Source organism: Oncorhynchus clarkii, chromosome 17 (assembly GCF_045791955.1).
Source record: "Oncorhynchus clarkii lewisi isolate Uvic-CL-2024 chromosome 17, UVic_Ocla_1.0, whole genome shotgun sequence".
Classification (NCBI taxonomy): Eukaryota; Metazoa; Chordata; class Actinopteri; order Salmoniformes; family Salmonidae; genus Oncorhynchus; species Oncorhynchus clarkii.
In genome coordinates this window covers 79,465,358-79,484,738 of record NC_092163.1, presented here as the reverse complement: position 1 = coordinate 79,484,738, position 19,381 = coordinate 79,465,358, and the positions used below count along the sequence as shown (strand labels likewise).

Here is a 19,381-nt window from a genome sequence, read left to right as displayed (position 1 = left end):
TCTCTCTCTCTGGTCTCTCTCTGTTCTCTCTCTCTGTTCTCTCTCTCTGTTCTCTGTTCTCTCTCCCTGTTCTCTCTCTCTGTTCTCTCTCTCTTGCTCTTTCTGTCTTCTCTCGCTCTCTTTATCTAGCTCTCCCCAGCCCCACTCTCTCTGACTCACTGCCTCTCTGTTTCTCCCCCTCTCGCTTACCTCGCTCTCGATCCAAACACCCATCAAATCCATCTCATCTTCTCCAAATACCACCTTGCCCATTTAAAGAATGTGAAAAGCCTCCACTCACTCATTCACAGTCCTCATGTGATTGCAAATGGAAACGGAGATATACTGTATACCCATAAACATATAAACATCCGTGGCACCGGAGGAGATTACCCTATATGAGGAAAGATTGTATAGGAATGATGACGGTAATATGAATGTGAAGATAGACAGACAGACTGTGTTTGCTTTCAACGCCTGGTTAGACTGTGGCTATGTGCCAATATCCAATGGCATATCACTTAGGGACATTGTAACACAGTCCGTTAGTATTTCTGTGTTCATAATAAATAAATTATATAAATGCCGGAGACGCTAGGTGGAAGTGGCTGCATCCATTTTTTCTCTATCCAATTGGTAGTTACAGTCTTGTCTCATTGCTGCAACTCCCGTACGGACTCGGGAGAGGCGAAGGTCGAGAGCCACGCGTCCTCCGAAACACGACCCAACCAAGCCGCACTGCTTCTCTGACACAATGCCCACTTAATCCGGGAAGCCAGCCGCACCAATTTGTCAGAGGAAACACTGTACACCTGGTGGCCGTGTCAGCGTGCACTGCGCACGGCCCGCCACAGGAGTCGCTAGTTCGCGATGGGACAAGGACATCCCTGACGGCCAAACCCTCCCCTAAACCGGACGACGCTGGACCAATTGTGCGCCGCCCCATGGATCTACCGGTAACGGCCGGCTGCAACAGAGCCTGGAGTCAAACCAGGATCTCTAATGGCACAGCTAGCAACTGTGACGCAGTGCTGTAGACCACCACCTCACTCAGGAGGCCCTCTGTGTTGTGCATCCTAAATGGTACCCTATTCCCTATATAGTGCACTACTTTAGACCAGAGCCCTATGGAACCCTATTCCCTATATAGTGCCCTACTTTAGACCAGAGCCATATGGAACCCTATTCCCTATATAGTGCACTACTTTAGACCAGAGCCCTATGGAACCCTATTCCCTATATATATAGTGCACTAAGTTTGACTAGCACTAGATGATATGTGGCTGCAATCACATGGTGGATCGATGGTATCTGGGTCTTAGTAGATCGGACCCCATTAAAGCTTTAATTTCCCATTAGCTGCCCATGACTCACACACACACACACAATCATGTATGCTCACACAAACATGGATTATTTCAGGTTATTTTACAGTAGCAGGAAGGAGTCAGTCAGACACTACTGAAACATGACTTGTTGAGTACTAGGCTAGATGTGTCCATGTAGGGCTGAGTACTAGGCTAGATGTAGGGCTGAGTATAAGGCTAGATGTAGGGCTGAGTACTAGGCTAGATGTGTCCATATAGGGCTGAGTACTAGAGGCTAGCCCTACTTTAGACCAGAGCCATATGGAACCCTATTCCCTATATAGTGCACTACTTTAGACCAGAGCCCTATGGAACCCTATTCCCTATATATATAGTGCACTAAGTTTGACTAGCACTAGATGATATGTGGCTGCAATCACATGGTGGATCGATGGTATCTGGGTCTTAGTAGATCGGACCCCATTAAAGCTTTAATTTCCCATTAGCTGCCCATGACTCACACACACACACACAATCATGTATGCTCACACAAACATGGATTATTTCAGGTTATTTTACAGTAGCAGGAAGGAGTCAGTCAGACACTACTGAAACATGACTTGTTGAGTACTAGGCTATATAGGCTAGATGTAGGGCTGAGTACTAGGCTAGATGTAGGGCTGAGTACTAGGCTAGATGTGTCCATATAGGGCTGAGTACTAGGCTAGATGTGTCCATGTAGGGCTGAGTACTAGGCTAGATGTGTCCATGTAGGGCTGAGTACTAGGCTAGATGTAGGGCTGAGTACTAGGCTAGATGTGTCCATGTAGGGCTGAGTACTAGGGTAGATGTAGGGCTAGATGTAGGCTAGATGTGTCCATGTAGGGCTGAGTACTAGGCTAGATGTAGGGCTGAGTACTAGGCTAGATGTGTCCATGTAGGGCTGAGTACTAGGCTAGATGTAGGGCTGAGTACTCGGCTAGATGTAGGGCTGAGTACTAGGCTAGATGTGTCAATGTAGGGCTGAGTACTAGGCTAGATGTGTCCATGTAGGGCTGAGTACTAGGCTAGATGTAGGGCTGAGTACTAGGCTAGATGTGTCCATGTAGAGCTGAGTACTAGGCTAGATGTAGGACTAAGTACTAGGCTAGATGTGTCCATGTAGGGCTGAGTACTAGGCTAGATGTAAGGCTGAGTACTAGGCTAGATGTGTCCATGTAGAGCTGAGTACTAGGCTAGATGTGTCCATGTAGGTCTGAGTACTAGGCTAAACGTGTCCATGTAGGGCTGAGTACTTGGCTAGATGTGTCCATCTAGGGCTGAGTACTAGGCTAGATGTGTCCATGTAGGGCTGAGTACTAGGCTAGATGTGTCCATGTGGGGCTGAGTACTGTGGGGCTAGATGTGTCCATGTGTAGGGCTGAGTACTAGGCTAGATGTGTCCATGTAGAGCTGAGTACTAGGCTAGATGTGTCCACTGTAGGTCTGAGTACTAGGCTAGGCTAAACGTGTCCAAGTAGTGCTGAGTACTAGATGTAGGGCTGAGTACTAGGCTAGATGTGAGTAGATGTATCCATGTAGGGCTGAGTACTAGGCTAGATGTAGGGCTGAGTACTAGGCTAGATGTGTCCATGTAGGTCTGAGTACTAGGCTAGATGTGTCCATGTAGGGCTGAGTACTAGGCTAGATGTGTCCATGTAGGGCTGAGTACTAGGCTAGATGTGTCCATGTAGGGCTGAGTACTAGGCTAGATGTGTCCATGTAGGGCTGAGTATTAGGCTAGATGTGTCCATGTAGGGCTGAGTACTAGGCTAGATATGTCCATGTAGGACTGAGTACTAGGCTAGATGTAGGGCTAAGTACTTGGCTAGATGTGTCCATGTGGGGCTGAGTACTAGGCTAGATGTAGGGCTGAGTACTAGGCTAGATGTGTCCATGTAGGGCTGAGTACTAGGCTAGATGTGTCCATGTAGGGCTGAGTACTAGGCTAGATGTGTCCATGTAGGGCTGAGTACTAGGCTAGATGTAGGGCTGAGTACTAGGCTAGATGTGTCCATGTAGGGCTGAGTACTAGGCTAGATGTGTCCATGTAGGGCTGAGTACTAGGCTAGATGTGTCCATGTAGGGCTGAGTACTAGGCTAGATGTGTCCTAGATGTGTCCATGTAGGGCTGAGTACTAGGCTAGATGTGTCCATGTAGGGCTGAGTACTAGGCTAGATGTGTCCATGTAGGGCTGAGTACTAGGCTAGATGTGTCCATGTAGGGCTGAGTACTAGACTAGATGTGTCCATGTAGGGCTGAGTACTAGGCTAGATGTGTCCATGTAGGGCTGAGTACTAGGCTAGATGTGTCAATGTAGGGCTGAGTACTAGGCTAGATGTGTCCATGTAGGGCTGAGTACTAGGCTAGATGTAGGGCTGAGTACTAGGCTAGATGTGTCCATGTAGAGCTGAGTACTAGGCTAGATGTAGGACTAAGTACTAGGCTAGATGTGTCCATGTAGGGCTGAGTACTAGGCTAGATGTAAGGCTGAGTACTAGGCTAGATGTGTCCATGTAGAGCTGAGTACTAGGCTAGATGTGTCCATGTAGGTCTGAGTACTAGGCTAAACGTGTCCATGTAGGGCTGAGTACTTGGCTAGATGTGTCCATCTAGGGCTGAGTACTAGGCTAGATGTGTCCATGTAGGGCTGAGTACTAGGCTAGATGTGTCCATGTTGGGCTGAGTACTTGGCTAGATGTGTCCATGTGGGGCTGAGTACTAGGCTAGATGTGTCCATGTAGGACTGAGTACTAGGCTAGATGTAGGGCTGAGTACTAGGCTAGATGTGTCCATGTAGGGCTGAGTACTAGGCTAGATGTGTCCATGTGGGGCTGAGTACTTGGCTAGATGTGTCCATGTGGGGCTGAGTACTAGGCTAGATGTGTCCATGTAGGACTGAGTACTAGGCTAGATGTAGGGCTGAGTACTAGGCTAGATGTGTCCATGTAGAGCTGAGTACTAGGCTAGATGTGTCCATGTAGGTCTGAGTACTAGGCTAAACGTGTCCAAGTAGTGCTGAGTACTAGGCTAGATGTAGGGCTGAGTACTAGGCTAGATGTATCCATGTAGGGCTGAGTACTAGGCTAGATGTAGGGCTGAGTACTAGGCTAGATGTGTCCATGTAGGTCTGAGTACTAGGCTAGATGTGTCCATGTAGGGCTGAGTACTAGGCTAGATGTGTCCATGTAGGGCTGAGTACTAGGCTAGATGTGTCCATGTATGTAGGGCTGAGTACTAGGCTAGATGTGTCCAGGGCTGAGTACTAGGCTAGATGTGTCCATGTAGGGCTGAGTATTAGGCTAGATGTGTCCATGTAGGGCTGAGTACTAGGCTAGATATGTCCATGTAGGGCTGAGTACTAGGCTAGATGTAGGGCTAAGTACTTGGCTAGATGTGTCCATGTGGGGCTGAGTACTAGGCTAGATGTAGGGCTGAGTACTAGGCTAGATGTGTCCATGTAGGGCTGAGTACTAGGCTAGATGTGTCCATGTAGGGCTGAGTACTAGGCTAGATTTGTCCATGTAGGGCTGAGTACTAGGCTAGATGTAGGGCTGAGTACTAGGCTAGATGTGTCCATGTAGGGCTGAGTACTAGGCTAGATGTGTCCATGTAGGGCTGAGTACTAGGCTAGATGTGTCCATGTAGGGCTGAGTACTAGGCTAGATGTGTCCATGTAGGGCTGAGTACTAGACTAGATGTGTCCATGTAGGGCTGAGTACTAGGCTAGATGTGTCCATGTAGGGCTGAGTACTAGGCTAGATGTGTCCATGTAGGGCTGAGTACTAGGCTAGATGTGTCCATGTAGGGCTGAGTACTAGACTAGATGTGTCCATGTAGGGCTGAGTACTAGGCTAGATGTAGGGCTGAGTACTAGGCTAGATATGTCCAAGTAGGGCTGAGTACTAGGCTAGATGTGTCCAGTAGGGCTGAGTACTAGGCTAGATGTGTCCATGAGGGCTGAGTACTAGGCTAGATGTAGGGCTGAGTACTAGGCTAGATGTGTCCATGTAGGGCTGAGTACTAGGCTAGATGTGTCCAAGTAGGGCTGAGTACTAGACTAGATGTAGGGCTGAGTACTAGACTAGATGTGTCCATGTAGGGCTGAGTACTAGGCTAGATGTGTCCATGTAGGGCTGAGTACTAGACTAGATGTAGGGCTGAGTACTAGACTAGATGTGTCCATGTAGGGCTGAGTACTAGGCTAGATGTGTCCATGTAGGGCTGAGTACTAGACTAGATGTAGGGCTGAGTACTAGACTAGATGTAGGGCTGAGTACTAGACTAGATGTGTCCATGTAGGGCTGAGTACTAGGCTAGATGTGTCCATGTAGGGCTGAGTACTAGACTAGATGTAGGGCTGAGTACTAGACTAGATGTGTCCATGTAGGGCTGAGTACTAGGCTAGATGTGTCCATGTAGGGCTGAGTACTAGACTAGATGTAGGGCTGAGTACTAGACTAGATGTGTCCATGTAGGGCTGAGTACTAGACTAGATGTAGGGCTGAGTACTAGACTAGATGTGTCCATGTAGGGCTGAGTACTAGACTAGATGTAGGGCTGAGTACTAGGCTAGATGTGTCCATGTAGGTACTAGCTAGATGTAGGGCTGAGTACTAGGCTAGATGACTGTCCATGTAGGGCTGAGTACTAGGCTAGATGTGTCCATGTAGGGCTGAGTACTAGACTAGATGTAGGGCTGAGTACTAGACTAGATGTGTCCATGTAGGGTCCATGTACGCTACAATCGGACCCTTTTTTTTATGAACCTAAAATGACACAACTAAATCTAACTGCCTGTAGCTCAGGCCCTGAAACAAGGATATGCATATTATTGTTACCATTTGAGGGCTGAGGGCTGTAGGGCTGAGTACTAGACTAGATGTGTCCATGTAGGGCTGAGTACTAGGCTAGATGTGTCCATGTAGGGCTGAGTACTAGGCTAGATGTGTCAATGTAGGGCTGAGTACTAGGCTAGATGTGTCCATGTAGGGCTGAGTACTAGGCTAGATGTAGGGCTGAGTACTAGGCTAGATGTGTCCATGTAGAGCTGAGTACTAGGCTAGATGTAGGACTAAGTACTAGGCTAGATGTGTCCATGTAGGGCTGAGTACTAGGCTAGATGTAAGGCTGAGTACTAGGCTAGATGTGTCCATGTAGAGCTGAGTACTAGGCTAGATGTGTCCATGTAGGTCTGAGTACTAGGCTAAACGTGTCCATGTAGGGCTGAGTACTAGGCTAGATGTGTCCATCTAGGGCTGAGTACTAGGCTAGATGTGTCCATGTAGGGCTGAGTACTAGGCTAGATGTGTCCATGTGGGGCTGAGTACTTGGCTAGATGTGTCCATGTGGGGCTGAGTACTAGGCTAGATGTGTCCATGTAGGACTGAGTACTAGGCTAGATGTAGGGCTGAGTACTAGGCTAGATGTGTCCATGTAGAGCTGAGTACTAGGCTAGATGTGTCCATGTAGGTCTGAGTACTAGGCTAAACGTGTCCAAGTAGTGCTGAGTACTAGGCTAGATGTAGGGCTGAGTACTAGGCTAGATGTATCCATGTAGGGCTGAGTACTAGGCTAGATGTAGGGCTGAGTACTAGGCTAGATGTGTCCATGTAGGTCTGAGTACTAGGCTAGATGTGTCCATGTAGGGCTGAGTACTAGGCTAGATGTGTCCATGTAGGGCTGAGTACTAGGCTAGATGTGTCCATGTAGGGCTGAGTACTAGGCTAGATGTGTCCATGTAGGGCTGAGTATTAGGCTAGATGTGTCCATGTAGGGCTGAGTACTAGGCTAGATATGTCCATGTAGGGCTGAGTACTAGGCTAGATGTAGGGCTAAGTACTTGGCTAGATGTGTCCATGTGGGGCTGAGTACTAGGCTAGATGTAGGGCTGAGTACTAGGCTAGATGTGTCCATGTAGGGCTGAGTACTAGGCTAGATGTGTCCATGTAGGGCTGAGTACTAGGCTAGATGTGTCCATGTAGGGCTGAGTACTAGGCTAGATGTAGGGCTGAGTACTAGGCTAGATGTGTCCATGTAGGGCTGAGTACTAGGCTAGATGTGTCCATGTAGGGCTGAGTACTAGGCTAGATGTGTCCATGTAGGGCTGAGTACTAGGCTAGATGTGTCCATGTAGGGCTGAGTACTAGACTAGATGTGTCCATGTAGGGCTGAGTACTAGGCTAGATGTGTCCATGTAGGGCTGAGTACTAGGCTAGATGTGTCCATGTAGGGCTGAGTACTAGGCTAGATGTGTCCATGTAGGGCTGAGTACTAGACTAGATGTGTCCATGTAGGGCTGAGTACTAGGCTAGATGTAGGGCTGAGTACTAGGCTAGATATGTCCAAGTAGGGCTGAGTACTAGGCTAGATGTGTCCAGTAGGGCTGAGTACTAGGCTAGATGTGTCCATGAGGGCTGAGTACTAGGCTAGATGTAGGGCTGAGTACTAGGCTAGATGTGTCCATGTAGGGCTGAGTACTAGGCTAGATGTGTCCAAGTAGGGCTGAGTACTAGACTAGATGTAGGGCTGAGTACTAGACTAGATGTGTCCATGTAGGGCTGAGTACTAGGCTAGATGTGTCCATGTAGGGCTGAGTACTAGACTAGATGTAGGGCTGAGTACTAGACTAGATGTGTCCATGTAGGGCTGAGTACTAGGCTAGATGTGTCCATGTAGGGCTGAGTACTAGACTAGATGTAGGGCTGAGTACTAGACTAGATGTAGGGCTGAGTACTAGACTAGATGTGTCCATGTAGGGCTGAGTACTAGGCTAGATGTGTCCATGTAGGGCTGAGTACTAGACTAGATGTAGGGCTGAGTACTAGACTAGATGTGTCCATGTAGGGCTGAGTACTAGACTAGATGTAGGGCTGAGTACTAGACTAGATGTGTCCATGTAGGGCTGAGTACTAGACTAGATGTAGGGCTGAGTACTAGACTAGATGTGTCCATGTAGGGCTGAGTACTAGACTAGATGTGTCCATGTAGGGCTGAGTACTAGACTAGATGTAGGGCTGAGTACTAGACTAGATGTGTCCATGTAGGGCTGAGTACTAGACTAGATGTAGGGCTGAGTACTAGACTAGATGTGTCCATGTAGGGTCCATGTACGCTACAATCGGACCCTTTTTTTTATGAACCTAAAATGACACAACTAAATCTAACTGCCTGTAGCTCAGGCCCTGAAACAAGGATATGCATATTATTGTTACCATTTGAAAGGAAACAATTTGAAATGTGTGGAAATGTGAAATTAATGTAGGCTATTATAACACATTAGATCTGGTCAAAGATAATAAAAATAATTAAAAAAGATGCGTTTAAAAAAATGAAATAATTGTACCATCTTTGAAATGCAAGAGAAAGGCCAAGGTATTATTGCAGCCCAGGTGCAATTTAGATTTTGGCCACTAGATGGGAGCAGTGTATGTGTAAAATGTTTGACTATTACAATGAACAATTACATAACTGTTCAAAATGTTGCATCATGACTGCCCAAATGTGCCTACTTGGTTTATTCATACATTTTCAAGTTCATAACTGTGCACTCTCCTCAAACAATAGCATGGTATTCTTTCACTGTAGTAGCTACTGTAAATACGACAGTGCAGTTAGATTAACAAGAATTTAAGTTTTCTGTACATATCAGATATGTCTATGTCCTGGGAAATGTTCTTGTTACTTACAACCTCATGCTAATCACATTAACCCATGTTAGCTCAACCGTCCCGCGAGGGGGGGGACACCGATCCCGCAGAGCTTTCAACCGTCTCAGCTGAAGACTAGGAATTAGTTCTTTAGGTCGCACGCAATATTACTCATCACACAAGGTGGTTCACTGAATCGCTAAGCAAGGAGTTAGCCAGACAGGGCAAAGCAGAGCAAGCGTCAGGCAGACAAAGCAATGTAGAGGAAGAGTCAGGCAGACAGAGCAATGTAGAGGAAGAGTCAGGCAGACAGAGCAATGTAGAGGAAGTCAGGGAGACAGAGCAATGTAGAGGAAGAGTCAGGCAGACAGAGCAATGTAGAGGAAGAGTCAGGCAGACAGAGCAATGTAGAGGAAGAGTCAGGCAGACAGAGCAATGTAGAGGAAGTCAGGGAGACAGAGCAATGTAGAGGAAGAGTCAGGCAGACAGAGCAATGTAGAGGAAGAGTCAGGCAGACAGAGCATTGTAGAGGAAGAGTCAGGCAGACAGAGAAATGCAGAGGAAGAGTCAGGCAGACAGAGCAATGTAGAGGAAGCGTCAGGCAGACAGAGCAATGTAGAGGAAGAGTCAGTCAGACAGAGCAATGTAGAGGAAGAGTCAGGCAGACAGAGCAATGTAGAGGTATAGTCAGGCAGACAGAGCAATGTAGAGGAAGAGTCAGGCAGACAGAGCAATGTAGAGGAAGAGTCAGGCAGACAGAGCAATGTAGAGGAAGAGTCAGGCAGGGGCACAGAGGGGCTGCACTTACACCAATTTACCTCCGTCTCTATGGTGAGCGGGGGGCAGGGAGGAAGGGCCAGATGGACACCAGGTAGGAGGGGCCAGATAGACACCAGGGATGAGGGGCCAGATGGACACCAGGGAGGAGGGACCAGATGGACACCAGTGAGGAGGGACCAGATGGACACCAGGGAGGAGGGACCAGATGGACACCAGGGAGGAGGGACCAGATGGACACCGGGTAGGAGGGGCCAGATGGACACCAGGGATGAGGGGCCAGATGGACACCAGGGAGGAGGGACCAGATAGACACCAGGGAGGAGGGACCAGATGGACACCAGGGAGGAGGGACCAGATGGACACCAGGGAGGAGGGACCAGATGGACACCGGGTAGGAGGGGCCAGATGGACACCAGGGAGGAGGGGCCAGATGGACACCGGGTAGGAGGGACCAGATGGACACCGGGGAGGAGGGGCCAAATGGACACCAGAGAGGAGGGGCCAGATCGACACCAGGGAGGAGGTACCAGATGGACACCAGGGAGGAGGGGCCAGAATGACACCGGGGACACAGAAAGAGACACAGTAACACATGACATGGGAGAAAAGGAAAAGCAAACTACAGAATGACGGCTGTTGAAAGAGACTACTCTTACCACTTCAATTGGGCCATGCTAAGTGTAACTATAGCTAGCTTGTAGCATGCAGCCTGACAAAGTGCTCTCATTAACTTGTCTCCATGACAACCAGGCCGGCCATCTACAAAAAAGAACGCCACTATTTTGTTTCCCTTCCATGTAATCAGAGGGCAATACATTATTTCATCCCCAGATCGGATTGAGTCAGCTGAACCCTACTGCTTCTCAGACCGGGGTCCAAATACTATACTTTAAAGAATCTGCAAGGGTTTGAAGGGTTTTCTTTAGCCTGCCTGGAGTGCCAGATTGACAGGGTACCTATTTATTACCTATTGATCTATTAAGTCAGGCAAGCTTTATCAATCACAGATGAAGTGAAATGATTTAAAATACCATTTGAACCCACATCTGCTAATACTTGCCACCATCAATCCCGTGGAGAAATAAACATTTATAAATCTATGAATACTGAACCGTACTCTCTGACCAATCAGTTACTCAGACCTACTGATGTACTGGCATTTCACACAATACATCATTAACACAATGAGGACAGCTGGAAAGCAGATCCTGAGTTTAACACAATGAGGATTAGCTGGAAAGCAGATCCTGAGTTTAACACAATGAGGATTGGCTGGAAAGCAGATCCAGAGTTTAACACAATGAGGATTAGCTGGGAAGCAGATCCTGAGTTTAACTCAATGAGGCCAACTGGGAAGCAGATCCTGAGTTTAACACAATGAGGATTAGCTGAGAAGCAGATCCTGAGTTTAACACAATGAGGACAGCTGGGAAGCAGAAACCTGAGTTTAACACAATGAGGATTAGCTGGAAAGCAGGTCCAGAGTTTAACACAATGAGCATTAGCTGGAAAGCAGATCCTGAGTTTAACACAATGAGGACAGCTGGAAAGCAGATCCTGAGTTTAACTCAATGAGGATTAGCTGGAAAGCAGGTCCAGAGTTTAACACAATGAGGATTAGCTGGGAAGCAGGTCCAGAGTTTAACACAATGAGGATTAGCTGGAAAGCAGATCCTGAGTTTAACACAATGAGGACAGCTGGAAAGCAGATCCTGAGTTTAACACAATGAGGACAGCTGGAAAGCAGATCCTGAGTTTAACACAATGAGGATAAGCTGGAAAGCAGGTCCAGAGTTTAACACAATGAGCATTAGCTGGAAAGCAGATCCTGAGTTTAACACAATGAGGACAGCTGGAAAGCAGATCCTGAGTTTAACACAATGAGGACAGCTGGAAAGCAGATCCTGAGTTTAACACAATGAGGATTAGCTGGAAAGCAGATCCTGAGTTTAACACAATGAAGACAGCTGGAAAGCAGATCCTGAGTTTAACACAATGAGGATTAGCTGGAAAGCAGATCCTGAGTTTAACACAATGAAAGCTGGAAAGCAGATCCTGAGTTTAACACAATGAGGATTAGCTGGAAAGCAGATCCTGAGTTTAACACAATGAGGATTAGCTGGGAAGCAGATCCTGAGTTTAACACAATGAGGATTAGCTGAGAAGCAGATCCTGAGTTTAACACAATGAGGATTAGCTGGGAAGCAGATCCTGAGTTTAACACAATGAGGCCAGCTGGAAAGCAGATCCTTCTTTTAAATTATAAAGATAGACTGGAGCTGAACTATACACACTAAAACTAACCAATAACGAGATGCGATAATGGAATGAGGATTTAGAAGCTGAGTGGAATATAGATGTTATTTGGGGGGGGGGGGGAGTAAAGTGCAGACAACATCAATCACGAGAGGAATGTGGACCACAACAGTGCACGTGAGGAATGGGACCACAACAGTGCACGTGAGGAATGTGGACCACAACAGTGCACGTGAGGAATGTGGACCACAACAGTGCACGTGAGGAATGTGGACCACAACAGTGCACGTGACTGACTGACCGACAAAAGGATGGACAAACAAACAGATAGATAGGCCCAGAGCAGGGTTCAGAGTTCGTACTGGTCAGGTCACATTGTCAGAATAAAACTTCCTGGGTCCTATTTACCTAGAGAGAGCAGAGACAGGTGTACCACCCTGTACATTACGCCTGCCTCATACACACTCCTCAGCCCTAACGTCCACAGAAATACTGATTCTACGCTCGTGTGTTGTAGATGTTTGAAACACCGTTCTTAAGATTGTCCTAATAAAGTTGTATTTGATTTAAATTGATTTTTTTTTTAAACCTCACCTGGCATGATGACATCGGGGAAACCCAGCTTGCGTGTCAAGGCCACGCCTCTATTGAAGATCATTGGGTTCTCTCTCCTGATCTGTTCCATCTCTCCTCGCAGTAGCTGGAGAGAGATGATCAGACCTGGGGAGAAGAAGACAGAGATATGATCAGAACAAACAAAAAGACAGAGAGATGATCAGACCTGAGGAGAAGACAGAGAGATGATCAGACCTGAGGAGAAGACAGAGAGATGATCAGACCTGAGTAGAAGAAGACAGAGAGATGATCAGACCTGAGGAGAAGAAGACAGAGAGATGATCAGACCTAACGAGAAGACAGAGAGATGATCAGACCTAACGAGAAGAAGACAGAGAGATGATCAGACCTAACGAGAAGACAGAGAGCTGATCAGACCTGAGTAGAAGAAGACAGAGAAATGATCCGACCTGAGTAGAAGAAGACAGAGAGAGGATCAGACCTGAGGAGAAGAAGACAGAGAGATGATCAGACATGGCGAGAAGAAGACAGAGAGATGATCAGACCTGAGGAGAAGAAGACAGAGAGATGATCAGACCTGTCGAGAAGAAGACAGAGAGATGATCAGACCTAACGAGAAGAAGACAGAGAGATCATCCGACCTGGGGAGAAGAAGACAGAGAGATGATCAGACCTGAGGAGAAGAAGACAGAGAGATGATCAGACTTAACGAGAAGAAGACAGAGAGATGATCAGACCTGGAGAGAAGAAGACAGAGAGATGATCAGACCTGGGGAGAAGAAGGCATAGAGATGATCAGACCTGGGGAGAAGAAGACAGAGAGATGATCAGACTTAACGAGAAGAAGACAGAGAGATTATCAGACCTGAGGAGAAGAAGACAGAGATGATCAGACCTGAGTAGAAGAAGACAGAGAGATGATCAGACCCACTGGGCACAGACGTCAATTCAACATCTATTCCACGTTGGTTCAACGGAATTTCATTGAAATGACGTGGAAACAACGTTGATTCAACCAGGGTGTGCCCAGTGGGGACCTAGCACGACGACGACGACGAAGACGAAGTATCTCCTCAGGCCTTTTTCTGTTAAGATCTGATCAGACCGGGATGGTGAAGGGGACAACAGACAAGACAGTTTCACTTATTAATTTCACATTAGAAAACGTTGTCAGGATTGCTGTTTTTCTGGCAGAAAATTACCAGACATTTAGAGATGGTGCCAGCATGGAGGAATACTGTGACTGAGCCCTGCAGCGCCTTCCCCACTACTGCAGACACTACGGCATTCTGACATTACTAAAACACTACCACTAGTGTGTGTGTGTGAATATGTGGGACAGGGGGTATGGCGTGTATTAGCGTGTGTGTTAGCGTGTGTGTTAGCGTGTGTGTTAGCGTGTCAGTGCATATGAGTGTGTGTGTTAGCGTGTCAGTGCATATGAGTGTGTGTGTTAGCGTGTGTGTGAGTGTGTGTGTTAGCGTGTCAGTGCATATGAGTGTGTGTGTAAGACTACATGCGCCTCTTCCCCTTAACACCACATATCCTACTACTAGTGTACTTTTAATATAGAAAATACATTCTCATTCTGCCTGCCATTCTCAGGCTTTTTGCAACCATTTAAAGCACGAAAGCCTGAGGTAATGTCTCTGCAGTAGTTAAAAGTTTCATACATATTGCATGTGTCCCTGAGGATGCTTAACAGCTAACTAACTCTGAGCAGCTGCAGAAACTCCCACGGATGTACGGAGCTGAGGAGAAAGGGAGCTTTCTGCTTCAATCTAAAATGGAGAAAGAAAACAAAAAGATCCTCGCAAATCAGATCTGCACTGGGTGAAAAAATAATGAGCCACTATATCTGCAGCTATTAGATGAATCGTTAGATAGAAACCAGTCAGACCTTGTCCAAGTACACTGTGACGTGGAAATGTGTTGTGGGTAGATGGAGTAACCTGTGTGTTGTGGGTAGATGGAGTAACCTGTGTGTTGTGGGTAGATGGAGACTACGGTTATGAGGTAAAACTGTGGGTTGTGGGTAGATGGAGACTACGGTTATGAGGTAAAACTGTGGGTTGTGGGTAGATGGAGTAACCTGTGTGTTGTGGGTAGATGGAGACTACGGTTATGAGGTAAAACTGTGGGTTGTGGGTAGATGGAGACTACGGTTATGAGGTAAAACTGTGGGTTGTGGGTAGATGGAGACTACGGTTATGAGGTAAAACTGTGGGTTGTGGGTAGATGGAGACTACGGTTATGAGGTAAAACTGTGGGTTGTGGGTAGATGGAGTAACCTGTGTGTTGTGGGTAGATGGAGACTACGGTTATGAGGTAAACTGTGTGTTATGGGTAGATGGAGTAAACTGTGTGTTGTGGGTAGATGGAGACTACGGTTATGAGGTAAAACTGTGTGTTGTGGGTAGATAGAGACTACGGTTATGAGGTAAACTGTGTGTTGTGGGTAGATGGAGACTACGGTTATGAGGTAAAACTGTGTGTTGTGGGTAGATAGAGACTACGATTATGAGGTAAAACTGTGTGTTGTGGGTAGATGGAGACTACGGTTATGAGGTAAAGAATATTTATCATGTAATTAAGGGGGTGTAAGGCTCTGACCTCCCATCGTTGATTCCTCTCGCGTCCGTCTCAAAGCTCATTGGAGGAGGAGGTCCGAGGTGAGGGACAATGGATCCTCTCCTCCAATGAGCTTTGAGAGGGACGGGTATTGAGCCTCTTCACGTCCTCTTGATTGATCAATTAAGAGAATGACATTCATATTGGCTACCAATTACAGAGATTACCAGAGTGAAGGGAAGTGGTGAGACTGTGTGTCATCCTTGCGAGGGGCTGGGCAGAGGGCGTGAGACACACACATGCCAGTGTTTCGCATAGAATTATTTTTAGCAATGGTAGCAAAATTTGCGGGGGGGGGGCCAAACATTTTAAAGGCCCTCCTCTTGGCCACAGCGATAAAATGTTGCTGTTCTAATTGCAAATGTCCTGCAATCTTACACAGTTTGACGTGGCTTTATGCCTTGTTCTTATGCTATCTGAGTGATCAAACATTAAAACAAAATCAATGAGGGCCCAATGCCATGACATTTAGAGAATTTTAGATTCTCCCTGGCTGTATAGTTTTTAACTGAGGTGATTGTTAGCTCTCAAATAATATATATATATAGCTCCATTATCTTTTCTACAAACTTTATTTCTGGCTTTAGTCGTTTAAGTTTAAACTGAAAACATTTTAAGATCCCAAAATACAATTTTAAAGAAACACAGAGACCCCTCGGGGGGCCTCGGTCCTCAGTGCTTCACTAGTACAGACCTTTTTAACAGCTTTTCGAGGAGCAGTGGGAAGTGAACCCTGGAACCACAAAGACCATCCGGTGTGTTTATAAACAGCTAAGCTAGCTAACTCGATCTAGTTGTTTTCTCAAGATCAAAATGCTTTGACCATAGTATTTGTAGGTGGGATGGTCTTTATGACCCGAGGGAGGACGAATCTATTTTACAAAATAAAAGTTTAAGAGATTTCCCAAAGAAGCACCACAGCGGGTTGCATTGCCTGCATCGATAGTAACGCCAGCAGCACGGAGTGGCGGCACCAGGATGATGTGTTGCACACAGGAAGTTGTTTACCATCTATTCTAGGTAACGTCCACTAGCTAGCGTACTAGATAAAGTATAAATAGGATAGACAGCCATCCAATATTAGTAGTTTTAATGACATAAACGCTAGTTTGATTTGGTATAAAACAACGTTAGCTACCGAGCTAGCAGCTAAGCTAGCTAGATAACAGATTGCTAGTCCCAAAGAGAGAACTTTGATAATACGACATACTAAATGATATATCACTTGAGAATAAGGAAGCAAGTCCTGGTCTAATTTCTATGTTTACGGCCGTGACCGGGAGTCCCATAGGGCGGCGCACGATTGGCCCAGCGTCGTCCGGGTTAGAGGAGGGTTTGGCCCGGGGGGGGGGAATTAGTTCGCTCATCGCGTTCTAGCGACTCCTTGTGGCGGGTCGGGCACCTGCAGGACGACCGTCGGTTGAACTGTGTTTCCTCCGACACATTGGTGAGACTGGCTTCCGGGTTAAACGAGCAGGTGTTAAGAAGTGTGGCTTCTTGTTTTCGGGAAGACGCATTACTAGACCTTCACCTCTACCGAGCCCATTGGGGAGACAAGATCGTAAATATGAAATTGGGGAGAAAAAAAGGGTGAAATTGAAATAACTATACATAACCACCTAGAATATGCATGGCCAACCTTGCTCCTAGAGATCTAGCTAATGGGTGAGCAGGCTTCTGTTCCAGCCCTGATACCTGACATTCTGTGTGATTATATGAATTAAACACTATTCATTTAAACTACTCAATAATATCTTGTTTTGGAGTAAGACGGATGTCTAAACCCACGAATCAATTACATAGGCGTTAGGCAACGTAACATACCAGAGTTGGTGTTATAGTGGGTATCCCGACATGTTAAGTGAGTAAACGTTAGGCAACATAACATACCATAGTTGGTGTTATAGTGGATATCCCGACACGACATGTTAAGTGAGTAAACGTTAGGCAACATAACATACCATAGTTGGTGTTATAGTGGGTATCCCGACATGTTAAGTGAGTAAACGTTAAGCAACATAACATACCATAGTTGGTGTTATAGTGGATATCCCGACACGACATGTTAAGTGAGTAAACGTTAGGCAACATAACATACCATAGTTGGTGTTATAGTGGATATCCCGACATGTTAAGTGAGTAAACGTTAGGCAACATAACATACCATAGTTGGTGTTATAGTGGGTATCCCGACATGTTAAGTGAGTAAACGTTAGGCAACATAACATACCATAGTTGGTGTTATAGTGGATATCCCGACATGTTAAGTGAGTAAACGTTAGGCAACATAACATACCATAGTTGGTGTTATAGTGGGTATCCCGACATGTTAAGTGAGTAAAGGTTAGGCAACATAACATAACATACCATAGTTGGTGTTATAGTGGGTATCCCGACATGTTAAGTGAGTAAACGTTAGGCAACATAACATACCATAGTTGGTGTTATAGTGGGTATCCCGACATGTTAAGTGAGTAAACGTTAGGCAACGTAACATACCATAGTTGGTGTTATAGTGGATATCCCAACATGTTAAGTGAGTAAACGTTAAGCAACATAACATACCATAGTTGGTGTTATAGTGGATATCCCGACACGACATGTTAAGTGAGTAAACGTTAGGCAACATAACATACCATAGTTGGTGTTATAGTGGATATCCAACGTAACATACACGACATGTTAAGTGAGTAAACGTTAAGCAACATAACATACCATAGTTGGTGTTATAGTGGATATCCCGACACGACATGTTAAGTGAGTAAACGTTAGGCAACATAACATACCATAGTTGGTGTTATAGTGGATATCCCGACATGTTAAGTGAGTAAACGTTAAGCAACATAACATACCATAGTTGGTGTTATAGTGGATATCCCGACACGACATGTTAAGTGAGTAAACGTTAGGCAACGTAACATACCAGAGTTGGTGTTATAGTGGATATCCCGACATGTTAAGTGAGTAAACGTTAAGCAACATAACATACCATAGTTGGTGTTATAGTGGATATCCCGACACGACATGTTAAGTGAGTAAACGTTAGGCAACATAACATACCATAGTTGGTGTTATAGTGGATATCCCGACACGACATGTTAAGTGAGTAAACGTTAGGCAACATAACATACCATAGTTGGTGTTATAGTGGATATCCCGACATGTTAAGTGAGTAAACGTTAGGCAACATAACATACCATAGTTGGTGTTATAGTGGATATCCCGACATGTTAAGTGAGTAAACGTTAGGCAACATAACATACCATAGTTGGTGTTATAGTGGGTATCCCGACACGACATGTTAAGTGAGTAAACGTTAGGCAACATAACATAGGGGTTAGGTTAACATACCATAGTTGGTGTTATAGTGGATATCCCGACATAGAGTCAGGGGTTAGGTTAACATACCATAGTTGGTGTTATAGTGGACATAGAGTCAGGGGTTAGGTTAACATACCATAGTTGGTGTTATAGTGGATATAGAGTCAGGGGTTAGGTTAACATACCATAGTTGGTGTTATAGTGGATATCCCGACATAGAGTCAGGGGTTAGGTTAACATACCATAGTTGGTGTTATAGTGGACATAGAGTCAGGGGTTAGGTTAACATACCATAGTTGGTGTTATAGTGGGACATAGAGTCAGGGGTTAGGTTAACATACCATAGTTGGTGTTATAGTGGACATAGAGTCAGGGGTTAGGTTAACATACCATAGTTGGTGTTATAGTGGATATAGAGTCAGGGGTTAGGTTAACATACCATAGTTGGTGTTATAGTGGATATATAGAGTCAGGGGTTAGGTTAACATACCATAGTTGGTGTTATAGTGGATATAGAGTCAGGGGTTAGGTTAACATACCATAGTTGGTGTTATAGTGGATATAGAGCAACATAACATACCATAGTTGGGTTAGGTTCCCGACACGACATGTTAAGTGAGTAAACGTTAGGCAACGTAACATACCAGAGTTGGTGTTATAGTGGATATCCCGACATGTTAAGTGAGTAAACGTTAAGCAACATAACATACCATAGTTGGTGTTATAGTGGATATAGATGTTAAGTGAGTAAACGTTAGGCAACATAACATACCATAGTTGGTGTTATAGTGGTGACATGAGTGATAAACGTTAGGCAACATAACATACCATAGTTGGTGTTA

At 45.8% G+C, this 19,381-nt stretch overlaps 1 protein-coding gene across 1 annotated transcript in view; it reads right to left on the bottom strand.

The window, feature by feature from the left end:
• Positions 1-19,381, bottom strand: part of LOC139371460 (dedicator of cytokinesis protein 3-like) — a 339,147-nt gene that overhangs the window by 85,466 nt on the left and 234,300 nt on the right. The window contains exons 14-15 of the mRNA XM_071111887.1: positions 12,606-12,731; positions 9,784-9,801 (exon numbers count right to left, since the gene is read on the bottom strand). Of these exons, the coding sequence (XP_070967988.1) occupies positions 9,784-9,801; positions 12,606-12,731 (144 nt within the window). The remainder of the gene's footprint in view (positions 1-9,783; positions 9,802-12,605; positions 12,732-19,381) is intronic.